This window comes from Simochromis diagramma, unplaced genomic scaffold (assembly GCF_900408965.1).
Source record: "Simochromis diagramma unplaced genomic scaffold, fSimDia1.1 OVJJ01000293.1, whole genome shotgun sequence".
Classification (NCBI taxonomy): domain Eukaryota; kingdom Metazoa; phylum Chordata; class Actinopteri; order Cichliformes; family Cichlidae; genus Simochromis; species Simochromis diagramma.
The window spans coordinates 8786532-8809661 of record NW_024386801.1 but is presented as its reverse complement, the minus strand read 5'-3'; the positions used below and the strand labels follow the sequence as shown (position 1 = coordinate 8809661).

The 23130-nt window shown below is 38.7% G+C and overlaps 1 protein-coding gene across 1 annotated transcript; it reads left to right on the top strand.

Moving 5' to 3' along the window:
* Positions 1 to 487: 487 nt before the first annotated feature.
* On the top strand, positions 488 to 22410 carry b4galnt3b (beta-1,4-N-acetyl-galactosaminyl transferase 3b). Its single transcript, XM_040025619.1, has 20 exons — positions 488 to 987; positions 7513 to 7568; positions 7648 to 7731; positions 9584 to 9679; positions 10835 to 10925; positions 11035 to 11135; positions 11227 to 11294; positions 14702 to 14780; positions 14921 to 14987; positions 15142 to 15276; positions 15426 to 15535; positions 16284 to 16384; positions 16800 to 16867; positions 16961 to 18104; positions 18670 to 18929; positions 19558 to 19711; positions 19808 to 19880; positions 19984 to 20137; positions 20240 to 20366; positions 20713 to 22410. The coding sequence occupies exons 1-20, from the start codon at positions 852 to 854 to the stop codon at positions 20822 to 20824; spliced, it is 3216 nt and encodes a 1071-aa protein (XP_039881553.1). The 5' UTR covers positions 488 to 851; the 3' UTR covers positions 20825 to 22410.
* Positions 22411 to 23130: the final 720 nt, after the last annotated feature.

The window sequence follows — 23130 nt, the reverse complement described above, 5'->3', positions numbered from 1 at the left end:
AAAAATCTCGAAAGGCAACAAAATCCAGGAAGCATTTGTTGCTATACCTGTTGCAGGTAAATCCCAGGGTAAAGGGTGTGTGTGTGTGTGTGTGTGTGTGTGTGTCGCTGAACGTGTTTACTCCTCCCTTTAATCTCAGCGGTGTGTAACGTCGAGCTAGCTAGAATACTAAAGAGTGTTTCCTGTTTCAGATTTCAAAATAAATCACAAGCGTGGAAAAGTTGTGACCTAAGGAGCTTGGAAAAGAAAACGTTTCACTATAGGAAATAAAATATATCATTATATTTCACGTTGATGAAACGCCTTTGCGCTGAAGTAATTTTGCCACATTTGTGCGAGTATTCGCCGATCAAGTATTAATTTTTCTTTCACATGATCACGATCGTGCTTTTACGTTGACGGCAAAGCTGGTCCTATTCTGGCCGCTTACTAGCTCCTTCCATCTGGCTTCTTTAAATTGTGTGGAGGATGGTGAGGGGAGGGGAGGTGAAGATTTCATTCCTTGCTGAGTTCTTTGTACCGAGCTGCGTGCGCTTCATGTGGTACTAGCAGGAACAGAGGTCAGGTCTCAAGCCGGGCGCTCAAGGAGCAATAGGAGACCTGTTAAAAGTTTTAGATGATCGAGAGTGCCCAGTGTAGGTCACCGGCTGGCCCAGGGCAAGGTGGGATTTTTCTCCGGATGAGAGGCACCAGGGGACCCGAGCGCCGGGAATATCCAGGGTGCCGGTGATAGTGCGCATCCACCGGGAGCAGCGGTGGGCGGCAGGCGGACGTGCTCAGGGCGCGTTCCGTCCCCTACTCATGACAAAGCGGGTGAGGAACTCGGGAGCAAGTTTCCCCCGGGAGTCAAAATGATCACGTCGTTTTTCCCCTTGAAGAAACTGCGGCGAAATGGCAAATATCTCCTGTTCGGTGCGATCCTGCTGGCGGGATTGGTGGCCGTGTACCACGAGATGGTTGCTGCAAAAGAATGGAGGAGTGATATGAGTAAGTTTATGGTTTATGATTTCCAGTACGCGCACTGCTACTCACAGTGTCACTCAAACCTTTGCTGATGCACCATTCAGACGGAGTTTCTATTTATGATAATTATGCAGTAGCATAGCAAGTGAACATGCGCATGCGGGAGGGAGGGGGGGGAGAGAAATATAGCCGAACAAAAGTAAAAAGGTTTGGACTGTATTACGCATTTGAGCGTGCATGATATAAGCTATTTGTCACGTATCACACATTTCCATGGCACTGTGGTGTTGAACAGTCCACATCATTTACAAAAATAGGGAAACACAAACATGAAATACTGCTAAGGCTACTGTAAAAATTAGTCATCACCAAAAACAATGTATGAAGTTGTTTGGTGACATTTTTTATTATGTGAAGTTGGGAGTCAGAAAACGAAGTCGCAAAAGATTTGTTTATTTGCATGAAATATTTGAATGCATGTGCATTTTACACAAGTTTTCACATCTAACATCTGCTTTAGCTTTCATGACGTTGGATGCATTTCCTCAGGAAACTTGAGCCTTCAGCAGGTGAAACAGCAGGTTGATTTAGGGAAAGAGAGACAGTAAAAAGGGGGTTGGGGAGGTCAGGAGGTCACATAGTAGGTTTACACTCAGAAGGAAATCTAGTCTCACACTGGGTAACCAGATTTCCTGCTTTCTACCCTCACACGTTGCCTTACCGTCTGTCGCAGCACACATACACACACACACACAGCACAAAACAGAAGAAAGGAAACAACAGTGGGGTTGTTGAGAGAAACAGAAACATATGACACGCTCAGTCTGAGCACAGCATCAGCATGTAAACACATGCCTAGATCTACATTAGAGGGCTCGCCTATATGTACACACATTCCTGGGCTGAAGCCCCCCGGCCACAGTGGGGCTTCTATTGAGAGAAGGACTCCACAAAGCTCTTCAAACAGAGCTGTATTAAAATCCTAACATGGATAAATAATTGGCAGGTGCAGTTAAGCACATGACTTCAGTTGCAAGTGGTCAGTATGAGGTTTCTTTTTTCCCCCCTTTTTTACACAGTTCATAAGACAAGACAGACGTTTTTAAAAATGTTGTAACTTGATTGTTATAACTTACATGTACATGACTTTGAGTGAACAAAATGTGTCATGGCTCACATAAAAAAAGCCCAAAACACATAATTCAAGTCAGTCTGTTACATAATTACAAGAGAAAGAACCAACAGCAATTAAAAATGATATTTATTAAGAGTTTTTAGAACCTTGTATTGAGGGTCAAAATGAGGTCCACTATGGGGGTGTTGTGCCTATTCGTGATGCCATGTGGCTGCTGTTTTAAAGTATGCTTGTTGAGTGATTTGCATGGCTCGCCAGCAGCTTGAATTGCACTTTTGGAGCTATGCAGAAATGTCTTCTTCATGTGGAATTCACTGAGGTTTAAAATTTGCTATCCTAGAGTACACTTTGTGGGTCAGAGCAGCACTTTATATCTTTAATGGGTCATAATCTGTTCACACACACTTTCATTAAGAACGACTTCTCACAAGTCCAATTTCTTTTTACCCTAAATGCGGTTTACGACTCCCCCACAACTCTGGTTTTTTTCTACCTTTTGGGAAAATATAATCACCCAAGTTCCGTTTTATTTCCCACCTTTTTAAGAATGCATGCCCGATCTACACCTGTAATTAATGTATTCTCCCCCCCTCACCCATCACCACTGCATTCGTGAAATTTGCTTTTGCAGTTTTTGCAGAGATCACCTTGGTGGAGAAACGTGCATCAAGGTGAATTAAAGGAAGTGCGTAAGTCGTCAGGAAACTTCACATGCAGATCTTTTATTTGTGCAGCAGGTTACTCACTCACTCAGGTTAATCACCTTTAAACTAGACAAACAGGACTATAGATGTGCAGTTTTTATGGGACGGGCTTTTTTTTCTGAGATCATATGAGCACTACAACTAACAACGTAGATAATGTTTGCTGCAATAAAGCATTTAATAACTGGCCCAGCAGAATAAAGATGGCCATTGTGTGCATGACTTATATGTGATAATTCCATGCAATGGACACTTGGCCTAGATTTTTAATAACCCTTTGGTAAAAGTTGAGAACTAGTAGTTAAACTCATAATGTGCAATTTATTATCATATTAATTTGGTTGACATCTACACACACACAGAAAAAAAATTGTGATGCAGACAAAGATCCTTTAATACACAATGGCCACATGCAAGGTCGAGTGACTTATTTAATTAAATAGCTTGAAGAGCATAGGCCTCAGTTAAGGCTTCTAGTCCAGCTTTGTGGGATATATCCGTAAGCAAAAACAAAAGCCATCCGGGCCCTAAACACACACACCCGCCCTCTCACATCATCTATAATTGACTGAGACAGGACTCTTCCAGACACTAAACCAAGGCACAATGTACATTTCAATTCCTTTAATTTTAAATATGTTTATATTGTCTATCCTGTAAAATAGTCAGATATCTATTCATATTAATGTACAGAATTCACCTGCTTGCTGCTACTACTGCACATTCACCCAGTGTATATACTATATGTCTGTATATATATATATAATGTTCTTCCTCTACACCCCCCCCCAATTTTTGCACATGTCGAGGAGCGTGTCAGGCTACATTTCACTGTGTGTTATACTTGTATAACTATGCATGTGACAAATAAAGAACCTTGAACCTTGAACCTAACCTTGAACCCTTGAAAATATTTTTAAAAATGGCATTTTTCCACACAGCAGGAGCCCTTATTGTGAAATACTGCAAAATTGTTTGATTTATGCATTGTATGCTTGAACTGGGGAAGAAGTGCTGTGTGATAATGCAAATTGTGGCATCAATCCAGTACCAAGTAAACACAGTACTGCCGATACCAATACCGACACTGATATTTTTAACTTCTAAAGACAGCTTGTGTAAGGGGGAGCAGTGTGTCATGATTTATAAGACGAATCATCGTCAATTGCCGAATTCTGAACACATTTTAATGAGCCCCTAAATCACTGTGATTTTTACTGTCCACAATAATTTAACACAACAGCACACACATTTCAGATTTTCATGTATTTTGAAACTGGGTTGGTTTTTGGGGTTTGTTTGTTTTTTGAGACCTGGAATGTGAATGTGCCCCTAAAGTAAATATTGGTACTTTTTGAGATTTGAATGGCACTTTACTTTTTGCAAGAGGCTACAAATAAAATAGACATGACAGTCAACACAAAAAGGTTCCTCTTTCATAGTGCATGTGGGAGGTATATTTTTCGTTTCCCAAAAAATTATTAACACAATTCAGTGGGCTGCATAATGAACTTAGAGGCTAGACACATAGTATCGATCCTGTCGTGCTAGTATTGATCCAATGCCAATACCAGTGTTAGTATCGATATTTAGATCGATCTGTCCACCTGTCCAACTTTATATGGAAGCCCCTTTGCGGGAGTACAAAGACATGACCTCACAGCCACTTTGGTAGCTACCATTTGGCTTTATTATTCTGTAAAACTACACCAAAAAAGGTCCTTATAAAAACTTTTCTGAGGCACGTTTTAGAAATGTTACCGGAAAAAAAAAAATCTTTGTCATAAAATCCAAGATGTCAGGCACAAGTGGATCAAAGACATTCTGTTGGATTTCCTCTGTGAAAATTGTGCACATTGTTCAAAGGTTTCAAGCTTTCTTATTTGAGGTAAATACACAACATAGACAAAAGTACTGGGGCACCTACACATTACACCTATAGTAGCTGTTCAGCCATGCAAACACATTCTACGTACGAAGCTCGTGGCACAGATTTTATTTGCTGATGTTAATGCCAGAGGAGCTTTGATACTCAGCAGTTAATGAGTCAGCAAAGCGTCGGTGGCTCTATACACCTCGCTGATCCCATTCTGCAAGTTTATGTAGTCTGCTACTTCATGGTTGAGTTTCTGTGGTTCTTAAACACTTCCACTTTGCAGCAATACCACTCACAGCTGATGGTGGAAGATCTGAGAGGTAAAACATGTCATAAGCTGAGTTGGTGCAGTGGAGGCATCTTATTACAAGACCAAGCTTAAATTCACTGAGCACTAGAAAGGCCTGGATGCTTGGTTTTATACACATGTAATAATGGGACTAAAAACCCTGAATTAAAAGATTAAAAGATGTGACCCAGAGTTCAAGAAACATCCATCTCAAGCTATGACTTCCTGAAGTCTTTGATCCATACTCATCGACACACACCTTCTCCACCTTGGAGACGCTGTCCCAGGCTTTTGTTGCCGCCACCTTCACTTCTTGATCTGCCTTTGACTATGGTTTACAGAAAGTGGACCATATGCTGAGCTTAATTGGGATCAGGAGATATATTTGGCAACTTGGGGACATTGCAACACTTTACAGAAACTCTTTGTTTGCTTATAGGATTTTGGTTTTTATATATTGTGCATTCAGGGCATCTATCAGGAGGCAAATATAGTTATATAGTTCTATATATATATAGTTCTTATATAGTTCTTATATAGTTCTATATTGTGTATTGTGTATTTTGTTGTACAGTTATTTTATTTTCAACTTTAATTTATATATTTATCTTATTCTTCCCAGTTAAATTTACCCTTCATTCTAATTTGTGTTGTACAGTTATTTCATTTTTAACCTTAATTTATATTTTATTCCTTCCTAGTTAAATTTACCCTTTTTAATTTTTCATATTTATTTCCTATCTTATTCATAGCCTTTTCCTTTTTGTTTTCTTTAGGTCACGAGCAGTTGTCCAAGCATTTCACTACATATCGTACTGTGTATGACTGTGTACGTGACAAATAAAATTTGAATTTGAATTTGAAATTTGAAATCATCTCGTGTGCAAAGGTACTACTTTCAGTAAACCATAACTGCTCAGTTACCACGTTTGGTTGATTCCAGTTTTCTGCATAGTTAACATAGAACACAGCGTTACACCTCCGCTTGTTTGCACTTTTTTTTTTAAAAACTGCAAGTAAGCTTTCATGCTTTTTGAGGCTTACCAGCGGTTTGTCTCTTGTGGTGAGTTGTCTGAGGTTTTGGTAGTGAAGTTTTTTTTTTTCCTCTTTGCAAAGAAAAATGTACGCCTACATCCTGGAAATTTACTGCACAGTCATTTTTTCCCCCCCCCTTCATCTTCCAAAGAATCTGCCGGTCACCTCTTACCTCTCATTTTCAGAGCCAGTTCCACTTCAGTTAAAAAGGCAACGTTTAACTCTCGGTGTATGAGTTCAAGCTGAAACAACACAGAAGCTCAAGAAATATTATGCATCCATTTGACACATTGCTTTTAAAACTTGCTGTATAAAAATCTATGCATCTCACAAACAGTTTAAAAAAAATCCTGTTGTAAACCTTCTTAACACTAAAACTTCAAGCACATAATCCAAAGAATACTGTCGACACTTAATTTGCATGCTAAAACATGCAAATGAAGCTTTTTTTTTTAAATGTTGTAAATGATATATTTGATTATATTCTGTTTTACATGTTATCACACAGCCTCTCCCTTTTATTCAACACTTTAACTAAATGTCTGTTAGCAACATTTTTTTGACAGAATAAGAAGAGTAGGACTGCTAAACTGGTATGTTGTGTCCAAAGTGGACAGAAAAAAAAAACACTAAAACAGCAACAATGTGACAAGAGATTTAAAAAAAAAAAATTGTTTTCCTGCCACATATGGACGCAGAAAGCTAGTGAAACCCTGCTGCATCCTTCTTATCACCTGAAGTGTCCACCCTGACAGTAAATTTCGCAATACATTCCACGGAAAGTAGAAAAAAACATGACAGGGAAGGTTTAGTAAGAAGAGGAGAGGAGTGCACATAGAGATGAAAAGTACTTCACTGTTGCTTTCCTTATCCACGGCTCTAGAATTACTTGTGCTGCTAAAATTGGAACGTATGTCACAAGGGTGTGTGTTTGGAGATCTCCACCCTGGCGATAATGACAGACCATCACTGCAGTAACTCCAGTTCACTGCTGACACCACATGGTCGTAAAAAAAGAAAAGAAAGACAGACAAATAGGTCCTGTTTTAAAATACACCCTGTCCTGTAATTTGAAGGATGATGGAAGAAGTCAGCAGGAATAATATTTGAGCATCTGCTCTGCCAGAGCGCCAGAGATGTTTGCCAACGCGGCAAACATCTCTGGCTCTGCCATAGCAGCTCTTTGAAGCCTGTCACTGAGATGAGCTATGTTCAGGGGCTATGAGCAGTGAGTCTCTGCTTAGACACCGGGCCTGATTGTTGTGTGCAATGCATGGGCAGAGTTTATCATTTATGCATGGACGTGTAGCGTGCCTACCTCTCCTCACATGCAACCCAGATAGAGTTTCTTTTATGTCACAAGTTGTAAGAAGCAGATTGGGATTTTTTTGTTTAGAATGCATTTTGATTGGATGTGCACCTCCTGGGGAAGCCTCAAGTCACTTTAAAATAACCACTTTCACAGAGATGATGTGACCATGTTGACTATTGTCTTCACCTATATCCTCAGGTTCAATTACTGACGCTGACCACGTCAGCTGGAGGAGAGATGTGTTTGAAAATAGGGTAAGGATGGCACACGAGGGTGTTTGTTTTTTCAGAAAGGAAACCAAAGCTAAACCAAGTTTAATATTTGTTTTTACAGGCAAAAAAGGACCATCAGCCAAACACTGTTGGGGACAGCAGTGCTTGGGTCTCCAGTTATGCTCCACAACCTTGGAAACCAGAGGTGTGTGCGCTTGCCCATACCTAAATATTCAACCTCACCTCCTTTGAACTCTGAATAAGCTGCCTGGGCCTGCCCAGTGGCCTCCCCTCCCTCAGTCCCTCCGTTTATAGTGTGACTCCATTTCAGAAGCTTCCCTGCTTTGTGTTAATGTTTCGAATATTTCATGTCAGGTGTAACCGGTTCCTGTTTATGTTTTTGTTTTGAGCCAGTGTTGCCTATTTCAACAGCAGTATTGCATGATTAAACAGACAGACCTGGCAAACAGGGCATCAGAGATTCTATTATAGATACACAGTTTACAAATCATCCACAATAACAAATCAGGAACAAAAAAGGTGCGGTTTCTAAGAAATTTAAGAGCAATCACACTGACCAAGGTTACATTTTTCTTCTTTATTATCAACTTAATGTCTCACTGGTAATCGGGGGGTTGGCCACATATTTTAAAGTGTTTTTCTCACTTCTATTGTCACTCTGGGGACAAACATTTGGAAAATATCACAAGGGTTGAGACAGCACAGGCGAGGAACATAGGAGGATAATAGGAAACCAGCCTAAGCAGATATTGAAATGTAAAAAACAACCAACAGAAAAGTCTGCAGACATGCATAGATTGCTACATAGCTGCACCCTTTTAAGAAGCCAATGATTTACACACAATTTACAGCACAATATTAGTATACATCTCCTTTGGGTCCTGATCAGGTGCACTGATAAAGAGCAAGAACAAAAGTTGCAGAAATCATGCAAAGAAAAAAACAAAAAAAGAACCTTAATTTTCAGTTTTGTAGATGGAATGCAAATACTAACCACTGCATATAAAATATATTTATCCATAAAACATTTTTTGTTAGTTTTGATGAAATACCTGTAATTTTATTCCATCTAACTATGACTTACTTTCCTGTTAATTTGCTGAAATCTTTCTTGATAAACTGACTTACTTTGGGGGTTTTAATGTACAGTCAAGTGAAAGGAAAGCCACATGTACCCAACAACAAACAAGTGTCACATATCTGCTTTGAGAAAAAAAACCTATTGATATCAATGTCTTTATTAGTTCTACAGTCAGTATTCCTCAGTTTTACATGATTTTGTACACACTGTATGCCCCTGTAGTAGATTTGTCTATAGTTTTGTGTTTTTTGTCAAGGTTGATAAGTTTTTTACAAAATGTTATTATTGAGTTATAAGTAATTTTGCTGTGAAAAACGATGTAAAACTAGGCTAATGTCTCGGAGAATTAACAAAGCTCAAAAATGCTTTGATGAAGCGCCACACGTAGCAGGCTAGTTATTGAAAAATAGAGTTTTAGCAGAAGCAAATTGAGCTTTACAACAAAAGAGCTCCTTAAACTCACCGCCTTTTGATTTTGAGTAAGAATCTCCTTAAATGATTACAAGCTACACTCTCAGTCATGATTTTACGGCATTTTGTGTAAACTTGTGAGCTTCAGTCATGCTAATATTTAACTAACTAGCCTGACCACTACTGAAATCTGATGAGCTGCTTGGCTACATTTGGCTCCGATCTGCACTGTTATGTCCCTTTGGCGAAACCAACACACACTCACTCACACACTCAAACACACACGCACACACAGATCAGATAACATGGCCTCTTTGGCAGATATCACAGAGGTATATGTTTACAGGACATCTGTGCATCTACTGAAACTCAGCTGCTTCTTCATTTACGTGTTCGTGTTCCAGTGTTTCTTATTGACTTTCACTGAGCATTTGAACTGCAAATGAGAAAAGTGATTTAGACTGTTGCTCCAACTTCTGTGCCTTTAAATACAGTAAACATACAAGTTCTGTGTTAAAGTCACTGTCACTCTCCTGTGTTGCAGTATAAGGGACAGGCCAATCTGCATGTGTTTGAGGACTGGTGTGGCAGTTCAACGGCCGATCTTCGCAAAAACCTGCATTACCCGCTTTTCCCTCATGTGAGTCAAAATGCCCAACTTCTCAGTTGTCACAGTCAAATGTAAACCTTCACTGAGTCAGACAATCTTAAACTAGATTAGACAAACCTCAGAAGAGGAAACATTCACAAGAGCACAAGCACAGTTTACAAGGAATCATTAAACATGTTGGCGAAAAAAAACACATTTCTTAATAAAACTCGTTTTATTAATGGTTAGAATATGGTTATTCATTAATCTTGCTTAACTGATGATTTACATTTGTAGCCACTGTGGCCATTGTGTGACCAAATATATGAAAACCAAATAGCATTCCAGCCAGGCTAAAAATGGTCATTTGCAAAAACTGTACTAGGATGCTAACATGCCAAATGTAACAGGTGAACATAGTAAAGATTATTCCTGCTATATATAATTATGTTAGTACTGAGTCCCTTCTCATTGTCATATTATACTGGTTTTACAGAAAACTGCCCAGTATGTGTGATGTTATATTCCTAGTAAAACTTCATTAAAAAAAAGTTTTTTTTATTTCTTTCACGTTTTATGTGTAAAAGTATAAAAGTAGTAGAAGCATAGGCAGAAGATTGTCACCAGAGAATACCACCAAACTCAGATAACCCATAGATATCACCTCCTCTTGCATGTAAGTATTTGTGGTTGGATGTGAAAGAAGACACTCGTGCACACACTCTCACACACGCACAGTTGGTTTTACTCAGTGGTAGATTATACGTCTTCATGCCAGATTTTCACGTTCCTGAGTTCATGCCATGGTTCAGATACCTCGGAACTCGGGAGTAATGTCAATCTCAGGTTAGTGCATTACAGGAAAAGCGACATTCGGGACTCACTAGCACACCAGAGCAATACTTTTCATGCTTAAAAACATGTCTGCTGCACGTTCATGCAGAGTCTAGTCAGTACCAAGTGATTTAATAAGTCACAGATACACAGCAGTGGCAGTACAAATGAAGTTTTACAGTTTTACTACTATTTGGATTGTTAACTTGGGGTTGGTTAGGCTGTTCCGACTCTGACTGGTCTGAGTGTTAAAACCGAGGTTCCAGATTCAAAGTTGACTGGGAACTCAGAAATTCTGACTTATTCGGGAATGCACCATCACTTTGACATCAAATCATGGCTGATTTTCTTTGTCTTTCATTACTCCTTTAGTCCAGAACCACAGTGGAGAAGCTGGCCGTCTCTCCTCAGTGGACCAACTATGGGCTCAGAATATTTGGCTATCTTCATCCACATACTGATGGTACTTTTTCACTTTGTGTATTTTCAGCATGTAATACGTGTATGTTATGCTATACAGACTCAGTCTGTCTCTTCATTCCTTTATCTCATTTCCTCTTCTTTTGTCTCAGGAGATTTTGTGTTTGCTGTGAGCTCTGACGACAACTCTGAATTCTGGCTGAGCACAGATGACTCTCCCCTTAATTTGAAGTTAATTGCGTGGGTTGGAATGGTATGCATTTTGTCATCTCAAGTGTTCCGGGGTAAATTTCTCATACTAGTCTTTGTAACATTTCCTTCAGTGTTTAATTTTCATTTCCTAGACGGGAAAAGAATGGACGGCCCCGGGTGAGTTTGAGAAGTATTCCAGTCAGACCTCCAGACCAGTTTGGTGAGTTGAAACCAATGACCGAGACCAACAATGAGCCCCTTCACACGCAGTGCATATAGACAAATCTATACATAACCTATGCATACTAACATTTCACACACAAACTGCTACCCATAAATATTTACAAACAAATTTAGAATCACCAGACAAAATGTACAAACAAATGATAAAAGCCTGACTGTCTCAGAAAACTTAATTACAAATACTTGTATTATTACTACTGTTACTGACTATAATAATTATAATAATACACTATTATTATTAGTAGGAGTAATAATAGTATACCTTACATGTTTTTTATTATTTTACGTGGAAAAATAACACATGCAGTATGGTTACAAAAAAAACAAATCTGGCAGCTGCACTTTGTACAAGGTGAGAACAAGTTGAGAACGTACTTACATTGGTTGGTTTGACATCTTACACAAACAGTTCAAACTGATAAGAGTCTCAAAAGCATTACCACCAACTGCCAGGGTTTCTCATTTAACAAATAACGAACAAATGCTTTGAACTTGTGGAACTGACCTAACTGGAGAACAAAAACAAGGCTTATCTAACACTGGTAAACCATCGTTAGCAGTCAAAGACTTACGCTACTTTCTTTCCCCCCATCTGGTACCCTTACTGTTTTCCTGGGTGTCCTCATTCTTTCTCCTTATATTACAGTTTTTTCTGAATGCTTAAACCCTAACTGTGATTCCTGTAGCACAATCTCTAAAACTATTCAGACTTATAGCAAAACCACTCACTGAGTTTGCAAAACTAAAAGCACAAAAACTGCTTTGCACTCAGTTTGCAATTTTGTAACACACACTTTGCAAACCTGTAGGCACAATTCACTGCACAACACTCAATTACCAAATTTCCAACACACTCCTAGCAAAAGTATACACATGTATGGCTATCATTAACACTAATTTGCCAACTGTCTGGCACACTTTCACATGTGAAAACTTTTTTAGATAATTAGTTCACTTTGCAATCAGCCTAAGCACTATAATACAGGTAAGCTGTGTGTGCGGAGTACAATGGAGGGAGCAGAAAGAGTGAGAAGTAGAGGAGGCCGAGGAAGAGGACGTGGAGGTGAAGAAGTAGGATGAAGAGGACGACAAGGACAAGGAGGAGCAAGAGGAAGACGAGGAGGGGGGAGAGGAAGATGAGGAGGGGGGAGAGGAAGGGTAGGAAGAGTAAGAAATAGAATTGCTGATGACATCAGAGCTACAATAGTGGACCATGTACTCAACCGTGGAATGACCCTGAGGGTAGCTGGCCAACGGGTCCAGCCTAACTCGAGCCGCTACACTGTAGCAAGTACCATAAGGACATCTTGAAATGAGAATCAGTTAGTACAGTCACTTCGCACAAAGATTTGTAGCACTGCCATATGCCAATGAGAAACACACCAATACCATTGATGTAAAAATACTGAAATTGTTACTTTACAGAATTGCTAGATGACCAGATGCTGGGGGCAGAGGAAGCATGTTCACTGCAGACCAAGTAACCCATATAGTCATTATGGCGATTGCAAATAATCCTATACTTGGAAATGAACACTTGTGTTTGTTTTGATGTGTTTGAATAAACACCAGTACTTGAAGTTTGGATCCCTCTATGCTTATGGATCTATGACAGAAGTATGAGCTCAAACTGACATAGCCTACCTTGTGCACAGAGAAAGCAAAAGCCAGATGTGTTTTGTATTCATACCATCAGTGTGCAGTTGGCGCATTGTGGGCTTAGTAGATGATGGCTTGTGTGTACTGTTTGATACGGAAACACCATTTTTACGAAGGTGTGAAGAGTTAATCTAGCTGTGTTTGCTTCTGCAAGAGAACTACAATGTTTTGATTATTGGGTGACAGGTTTTCTTATTTGTGTGAAGAGTTTTGCAAAATTAGCCAATAGTTACAAAAAATGTGCTTAAGCAATCAGAAAAAACTGTAACAAAGCAGTTCCCTCATAATAACAACTTTCTGTGTATGGAGCTTTTTAAAACACACAGTTACTCGTGAGCACTAAAGCATCCAGCCTGATGGGCTGAGGAGAGACAATGTTGGAGGCTACAAGGTCAGAATCGTGGTATTCTCTGGACACACACAAAAAAGAAAACGATTGTGAACAGTCATAGGGCCCTGACGTGCTGAAATATGTCTCAACAATTCTTCTATATTAAGCAGGTTCAAAGCTATGCAAATTTTAAAATTAAAAGAAGGTAATTCTTTAGTGATTTCAGGTCTGGGGTCATATGTTCCTATTTCCACGTATGTGTAAGGACCCTGGGCTCTGCACTCAGAACAAGTTGAAGTCAACCTGACGATAAGAACCTGCATATAGAGCGTTAGAGTAGTCTAACCTGTCTGACATGAATGTATTAACCAATTTGTCAGAGTCAGTTTTTAATAAATATTTTGCATGTTGCAGTGGGGAAGTAGCAGTTAGGGATTTGTTTGTGTACTGATTTTTCTGTGTTTATTAAATGAGGCAGAAAGGTGAAATTTCAGCTCTTTCAAGTCACAAATATTTCTTTAAATTTAAAAAAAAACTTTACAAGTTGTACTTGTTGTACTTGAGGATAAGAAATTAGGTTTGAGGCATCAAACCTGTTTCAAAAGCACAAATGACTCTTCTTAACAGTTGAATTATAATTAATGGCATGTTGGAAAGCACACCCTTTTACACCCTGTGCGTATAAAATTAGTTGCTTTATTAAAGCAGTTTAGTGAGTTGCCATAGGAGTGGCGTGTATGCTCGTGCCAAGATATACAGAACCGGCCTAAATCCACAATAATGCAAATATTTAAATAATGTTAATGTCTACTCATAGTTTTATATATATATATATATATATATATATATAGGTATATATATGTATCAGGATATATATATATATATATATAAATCTGGACCTCATCTGTTCTTAACTCATTCACTGCCAGCCATTGGCAGTGAATGAGTTAAACCCATTGACTCATTCACTGCCATTGACGGCTATAGCCGTCAATGGCAGTGAATGAGTTAAAAGGTAAATACAACCTGAGATTAAAAAAACAGCACATGACATATGTCATTATTTATTTAAGAAAGGTTCATCCAAGGGTACAGGAAGATGGTATAAACTTCCACATTTTTCCTTTAATTTCCAATAAATAATTATTGAACATGTGTAACTTCTGTTTTTCATCTGAGGTTGTACTTACCTAATTTTAAGACCTATTAAGGACAGTATGGTTTTATTATGTCCTGATATGTAAAAACATTACCATGATTGTATATATTGAAGTCATAAATAATTTATTATGTACATTCAGCAAATAAGGGTTTGAGATTATCTTTGGGTAAGTAGTTTATATTGTCTTTTTTATGACTATAACATGATACTGAGTACCTTTACTGTCTGACAGGCTGTCTGCTCAGAGGAGATACTTTTTTGAAGTTATTCACAAGCAAAACGACGAAGGGACTGACCACGTGGAGGTGGCAGTAAGTAGCTGGATCCCTCTCTGTTTTCTTATCTCATTCCTTGTCTCCAAACTCCCGCGCCGAGTATGCGCTCTTGTATTATGTGAGTAATAAAGTGGAAAAGATGTGCAGTTTTTAAAGTTTGTTTTGTTTTCACACAGTGGCTGCAATTGGACTATAGCAGTCTGTTTAAGGTTATTGACTCCAAGTACATCTCCCTCTATACTAGTGAGTACACACATCATGCCTCAAAATATATCCCTCAGAATGAATGTTCATGAGTCTAGATCGCAATGAAACATTTGCCTTTTATTCTGCATAGATGCTAAAAAGCACAGTAAGTAAAAAGCTTGTATCTTCTTCTGACGCTCCGTGTCTTCAGATGAGTCAGCACTGTCAATGAATGATGTCGCCCACATACCACAGACAGCTGCAAGCCACCGGCAAACACCCACAAAGCAGCGCAGTGCTGATGCAGATATGTTAATTGAAGACCGTCGAGATTCATTCTACAAAGGTCAGCTACGTCGCTCGATTGTTTCAACACAAAGCAGATACATCAGCTGTCTGTTTCCTACCATCCCGGATGCAAGTATTGTGCAAGTTATTTCCTCTTACTGAATGCACAAAGTAATCTCGACTCTTATCTGTTTCGCTTTTTTGCAGTGCGCATGTTAAACAGCAAGTACCTACAAGGTGTTCTGCCTGACTGCTCATATAACCCCTCTTACACAATCAAAGACTTCCCTTTGCTTCGTTATCAAGGACTGCAGTTTGTACGTATTTGATGTACTGATAATTTGTTTACGTCACTTACACTACTTTTCTGATATTTAATCACCTTATACCATTATTCTCAGAAGGTTACAGGTGCATTTTTAAAATCTTTTGTTTGTTCAAGAGATAAAGAAAGGCATGCCAGCAAGAAACGCTGGGAAGGTTTTTCAATCTTTTATGGCTTTTATGTCAGTCTTCTAATGGTATCCCTGGTATACTGAGTTATGCTATCTATTTGAGGCCTTTAAATTGCACCCACATTCTTAATGTCTTCCGAGGACCATATAAAAGAAATTAGTGCTAATTGCATCCATTAGGAAGAAGAAAAAAAAACAGTAAAATAGCTTGAGATTTTTCTCGTATTGATTTTACTACTGTTGCTGAAGTCGAATTATTTGCAGTGACTTCCTGGAATCTCTAATGGTTGCCTCCAGGACGTCATTTACTGGCCAAGAAATAGTCTTTAATGTCTCTTTCACGCTTCAGCTGAAATGCGTTAGTGAGATTTGGAAGAGCTCTAAAGTAGATGTTTTTTAATCTTTAAAGAAAGCCACTGGTAGCTTTACCTTCTCTTTGTTTCCAGTCTGCTGAGTTAAGCCTCTAATTGTACCTTCATATTTACCAAATAGATTTCTTTTTATCCAACTTTCAATACAAAGGACAATAATTACATACCTCAAAATATTCAACTTTTTTCAATAAGATGTCATATATTTTACACCATGTCATTTCATTTCATATCCTCAGGTCCACTTGTCCTACATCTACCCCAATGACTACACTCGACTAACACACATGGAGACGCAGACCAGCTGTTTCTACTCTGAGAGCTCTTACTACCTAAAGAGGTGCGCTAATTGTTACAAATATGTTTACTGTCCCACTCAACTCAACTTAAGTTGGTGTTAAATCCAGAGAAATCCAAGTTCATGTTATTCTCAAATGGCAAAGAATTGTTATCTACGTCTCCTAAGATTAATTTGATCTATATGTATATTTTTCACATGTTTGTACAGGATATTGTATTTGTTTAAAATGTTATATACTTATGTGGTACATGTATTTTGACTTTTGTTGTCATGATGTCTCTCTTGGAAATGAGATTTTTAATCTCAATGAGATTTTTTACCTAGATAAATAAAGGACTAATAACAATAATGCTGGAAAGGTGTGACAAGTTGAACTATAATTAGTTTTAGAGTATCACCAAGCAAGGCTGCTATAACTTCCGTCCTTTTTTCTTTTTTTAAATTGCATATCTAGGTTCGGCTTCTCTAGATACATGAGATTTGACCGTCCAGCTACAGAGGAAAAAGTAAATCCAGACAGAGGTATTTTGCCCTTGTTTTTCCCCATAAGCAAATATAAGCTGCTTGCGGTTTCAGTCCATTTAACTGTCCTTTTTTATATCTGGTGTATATTAGATTTTAATTTCCAGATGAGGAATTTTAACCAGGAGGACAATGACTTTCATAAAAAAGAAACGGAAACCAAGCCTGCTCATGAGGATAAAGCCCATTATCAAGACTATGGAGATGATTATGATGATTATGTACAAAAACGTAGGCGCAAACTCTTCTCCTTGGTTGTCCCAAAATCAAACAACACATTGGGCAACTCTTCAGGACTGCACAGAGGCGAGTTGGGGAAGAGGGAACATAAAGAAAATTTGTCTCAGCCCCAGTCAGTGCTAAAGCAAGGCTTAAAACATAACCTGCAACTGAATCAGACAAAGTTACAAAAAGAGGAGGGGCAAGTTGTAAAAGCAGAACAGCAGAAAAGCAGAAAACGAGTAAAAAGAAAAAGGGTAAAAGCAGCTCAGAGACCAGGACAGAATAATCTACCAATACCGGATAATAAAAAAGACCTTAAAGCAAATCAGCAACCAGTTGTCCAATCAGAGCAACTTGGCTCTAAACAGGATCAAATCCAGAAATTTGGTAAAACGAATAATACCGAAATCCAGCGACTCAACAACTCACAGCCTGAAAAACCACCAGTGGCCAAGCAGCGGAGGTTTGTAACCAAACAGAAGGAACTTCAGCTGCCAAACAGCAAGCGTTTTACCCCTCCCAAAAGAGATTTCAACCACCCATTAAAAAGATCAAATCAAAGGGACTTGGATGGCAAAAAAAGCCCCAATGATAAGGATATGGAGCTGAATATGCCACAACAACAAGATTTAGAAAACAGCATTGTTAGAGGTAAGAAGATTGCTAAAGGGAATATTGACAAAAGGTGGTCGGATAGGAAAGAAGGGGAGGAAGATGAGCTCTCCAACAGGGCTGAGAAAAGGAAAGACACCACAGAGGGTGAGAAACGCTACTTCTGGGAAAGACAAGAAGACTTTGAAGGTACTGATGATGAAGATCTTACACCTGCACCAGTTTTTGACACGCAAGTCAACTGGAACCAGACCTTCCATGTCAACCACCTGGATCTTCAGGCCCAGCGTTCAGATTGGATCGACCTGCAGTGCAACATTTCTGGAAACTTGTTGCTTCACTCCAATGATGCTTTGCCAATAGTCAAGATGTTCATGGACCAACTGAATAAAAAGCATCATGGGTAAGTTGTGCATCTAGTGCTGTGTGTGTGTGGAAAATGTTAATCTGATTGGATATTGCTATATCCTCTAGAATTTGTTAAAAGAAGTATTTTAGGTGATTTTAACTTTTCTCATCTTGAAAGTCAGTGGTTAATTTATGTATACCTCCTCAGGTAAAGTGTTTTTATTTTTTTTTAATTGCTTCATTTGCTACTATATTTTTAAAGGTAGAACCTGCCTAAATACATTGAGCTGCTTTCATATGATTAGCTGCTTAGATGTATGCGTTAACCAGCAGTTGGACAGGGCTATGTAATAACGTGGCTGTTGATTGTAGTATGCAAAAATATTACACTGACAAGAGCCACTTTGTAGCAACATGAGAACTTTTGCTACTTTTTTAGTAGTTATTTTATACTTGGTTTAGTAAATTAAGTTTTTCGGATTAATTGTAACAAGTCAACGTATGATATAAGACTCTTATTGCAAGCTCATGCCATTTTCAATTAGATGATAAAATATTCAAAAACCTTTGTACTTCCTTTACAGCACATTGCACTTTTATTTTTGTGGTTGCTCTTGCAGGCGGTTTAAGTTGGTACGTGTGGTTAACATGGTGAAGCGTGTGGATGACTTCCAGGGCAGCCGCTACCTCCTTGAACTGGAACTGAAAGATGTGAATGGCCAGCTGCTGCGTGTATCACACTACATCTATGCTCTGGTAACCAATAGCTGGTCCAACGGCTGGGACTCAGACTTCCAACAGTCAAAATCTAAGACTTTGCTCTGCAACCCGGTGGGCTTCCGCTGGAATCCTGTTGCCATGGTCCACTTCATAGTGCCAGGTACTGTACACCTGACACTTACTTGGTGATTGCACATAAAATCAGCCAAATCTAAAAAAAAGTTCCCACACCTGCTCAAAATCAACTGATTTACATGTTCATTTTCTTGTTTGTTAATATTTCATTTTTCAAAGATAGAAGTTCTTACAGCTTGACAGTGTCATATTAAAAAACATGGTGAGATGTAAGTGGACCTTTTTAGAGGAAAAAGAAAACCCTTCAGTGGGATTAAATAATGGCTCCATGTCTCTAAAATATGCAGAAATAAAGGATAATCTCTCTGAGACAAGGTCCTTAACAGTAAAATGTAAAACTCTTATCACCTGAAGACAGAAATTGAATCACATTATGAATTCAGCATAATATAATATTAATGTAAATTTGGCAGTAATGCATTAATACTGGTATGTAAAGCACATAACAGAGCTTCCCTTTATTAATGCAGTTTAACTGTCGAGCACCGCATGGGCATGGCAAGCCTGTTATTATACTGTCTGTGGGAATGACCTGTGTTCCCTTTGAGAATTAATAGCTTTAAAAAAATACAAAGGTCAAAACACCTCTGCCAGATAAAAGATAGAGATAAGTCACTTATCTGTCATATAATTGGCCTGTATGTCTTTTTCAGTAAAAAACCAGGCTAGATGGGTGCAGCAGCTGATTACTGACATGGAGGAACTGTTCAAAATAACTGGAGATAGTAACTTCAACCTCATAATCACTGACTACAAAAGCACTGACATGGATGTGAGGAAGGCTCTTGAGAAGTCCTCACTGCCCAGGTTTGTGTTTGTGAGTTAATTTTACAGGCAATACAAGCCTATTGCAAACTATTCATGGTCTAACTGAGCTGTATGTATGCTTGTGGAAATGATCAGGTACCAGTATGTGAAGATGGATGGGAACTTTGAGCGCTCTGCTGGTCTGCAAGCAGGTATCGACCTGATAACTGTGAGTACTGCGGCATCGCTCGGCAAGGAAGCATAAAAGTGTACCGATAGATGTCAATAGTAAATTTCATGAATTTAATGTTTCCCATCTCGCTGTTCCTTAGGATGACCACAGCATCGTGTTTCTTTGCGACCTCCACATCCACTTCCCTCCTTCAATCATTGATACCATCAGGATGCACTGTGTAGAGGGATACATGGCCTTTGCTCCCATTGTCATGAGGCTGGGCTGTGGTAATACACCTTTAGAGGCCAGAGGTGGGAAATGGGACCAGATTCACTTCCTTTTGTTTTTTATTTTTTTAGCCACTAAAATGACAGGTATTTATGTCTTTGGCTATGTGATTGTCTGTGTTGTAGGTTACTGGGAGATCAATGGCTTTGGCTTGCTGGGTATCTATAAGTCAGATCTTGACACAGTGGGAGGTATGAACACCAAGGAATTTACTGATCGCTGGGGAGGAGAAGACTGGGAGCTTCTCGACAGGTTTGTCTCACACTTTCTAACTTTTCTAAATGGATAGATATGTTTAGAGTTTTTCCATCCATTTCATCCACTGAAAGAAATTAGATAGCAATACTTGGAAGCAATACACCTTCCAAGTAAGAAGCAGACTGGTTAAAAGGTTGCTGGTAAAGGCAAAGAACAGATGGACATACTCTCAAAAAAGTTTTGATTTATTAGTGCAAGGGTATTTTTTTCAGCCAATCATGATTTGTGTCTAAGAAATGCCAACAAAGCATGTTGGAGCTCTTAATTGGCGAAAAATCGTTTCTTTCCTGTTTGTGATCCAGGTTGAGTAAGCACTCTATCCTCTTGTTTTCTCATCTAGAATCCTTGAGGCAGGTCTGGAAGTGGAGAGGATCTACTTGAGGAACTTTTTCCACCACTATCACTCCAAACGTGGCATGTGGAACCGGCGAATGTCAACAAGTCCCAGGTGACCTTGTCACCTGCATTTGCACAATGACATCACCACGGTTACAACCAAGGCAACGCGAGCACTTTAAAGCCAGAGGGTGATTCCTGCTATGTAATGGTAATACCTGCTGACGGTTAGAGAGTAGCACATGAGCCGGTGCTGTATTTGCTCACTCAGGCTTTGGGAAGCAGGTGGCAGTACTGAAGGTCATTGCTTAGGAGATACTACTGATATGCTCAGAGTTTATTTCATTGAATATGCTGTGGACTCCAAAGAGGGTACTGGCTACTGAGTGCCAGTGACTATAAAATTCAATGTATGAGGATACTGCCGTGCACAATGATGCTGACCAAGATCATGATCTGCACTACTGGCAGGAAGAACATTTCCTAATCTGAAGACAAAGCTGGATTCCATATATGTAAGCTCACAAGTGTCCCTTATTATAAACATCACTCTTGCACATAGGTCTTAACTAGTGGGAGGGGGGGGGGGGGATTTTATTTTATTTGTGTCCCAAAATGTCTTTTTACTGTAGATTGTTTATATGATAAAAACACAGCCTTACTTGTCTTGTTGTAAATTAGAGAAAGCATTTTATTTATTGAATAAATATTTGTGGTGTTCTTTTTTTCCCCTTTTATATTTAATGCTAGAAATGTTGAACTTACCTCAGTGCTCTTCCCTGTTTGTTCTCATTATGTTTAAGTGTCCTTACTCTGCTGTGACTCGAAGTAATGAGAACTGTTTTACAGGCAAATCCGAAAAAGCCTTAAACTGAAAATAATAAGTTAATGTTAAAGTGATGTTTAATTGTAGCATTAAGTTGTTTTTAAGGAAACAAAAAATAATGGCTTTAATTTAGACAGATTTGTTTTGTCAATGCACACATGACCATATCATATCCACTGTGGAAGTACATTTTCCACTTTTGCCAGTTCTCCTTACACTGCCACTAACCAAAAATAACCAAAATAACCTTTAATCATAGCATTACGTCCTGTGTTTGATGGTCCCTTTGCTCTACTTTTTCATCAATGGATCATGCTTCTCCTTAGGTTGTCATTTCTGACAGCAGAGAAATTCCTCAAAATGTGATTAATGAGTGAAAATCCTTGTCGCTTTGTCGCATTGTTATGTTGTTAGTTAATGTTGGAGTAATGGCAGCATTTTCTCATTAACATTCCATGTCAGCAAATGAGTTGTCTTTTAGCATAATCTATAAAAATGACTGACAGGTGCTGAACTCTTTCACTTGTCATTCAGGGCAATGAAGACAGAAGACCAGTTGAAAGTGACATTTATAATTTATAACACTGCTAAGAGTAGTGTGTTGTGTTTGTTTTTTGTTTTTTCCTTTTACGAGCATTGCCTCTTTCTAAATTTGTTTTGCGAGTTTGCTGGAATAATGGATACTTCCCCCTTTCCTCCTTTACACTCCTTCACATGACTTAAAGTGCTCTTAGTTTACTTTTAAAATACCTCAGCACTGTCTTTATGCTGGGAATAGGTTCTCCATTAATGTTCTGAAGCGTTTTCTCTCAGGGACAGGTTATTCCATGTTACACTGCCTTGACAAATCTGGCAAATAAAGTTCTCTTAAATGTGTTCGTTTGATTACCGTGTTGTTTTACATAGCTGATATATACTGAGGTATACTGTGGACTTGTACCTCAGTTGAGCACTCAAAGAACTTTTTACTGGAAGCTTGATTCACCCAGTCACACTTATTCATATAGCACTTTTATCTGCCTAAGAGTTTTCCTAACATTCCCACACATACTCATATAGGTGCATCAGAATAGTCTCTGAGTTTAGTGTCTTGCCAAAGGATACTTCAACATGTAGGCTGTAGAAATTTGGGATCAAACCATCAACTTTCCAACTAGAAGATAAACTGCTCTGCCTCTTCAGCCACAACTGCCCCAGGATGCAAGTAATGAACTGAGACAACCTTTAATTAAAAAAAAAGAGAGGTATTCTAGTTATTGATTAAATTACCTTTGGAGAGAAACAAGCTTTATAGGTGCATCATCACTGTTTTCCTCCTTGGTACATCTCTGCACATTTTCACAATAATCTAATTGGTAAGTAGCAATTATTCTTAAACTCATTCAGATAAACTTGAAAGACATTTGTGTTCCTGCCGGTCGGCAATCTTATCAGCCAATCTAATGAATTTAGGCATAGTTAACTAGCTGAAGTTAAAACCTGGTGAAGGATGGGATGTGTTCATCTACACAAAATTTCCATCTCTATCTCTAGGGTTTACAGACAATGGTATGAAAAATATAAACTATCCAGTGAACAGTAGTTCTCTAGGTGGAA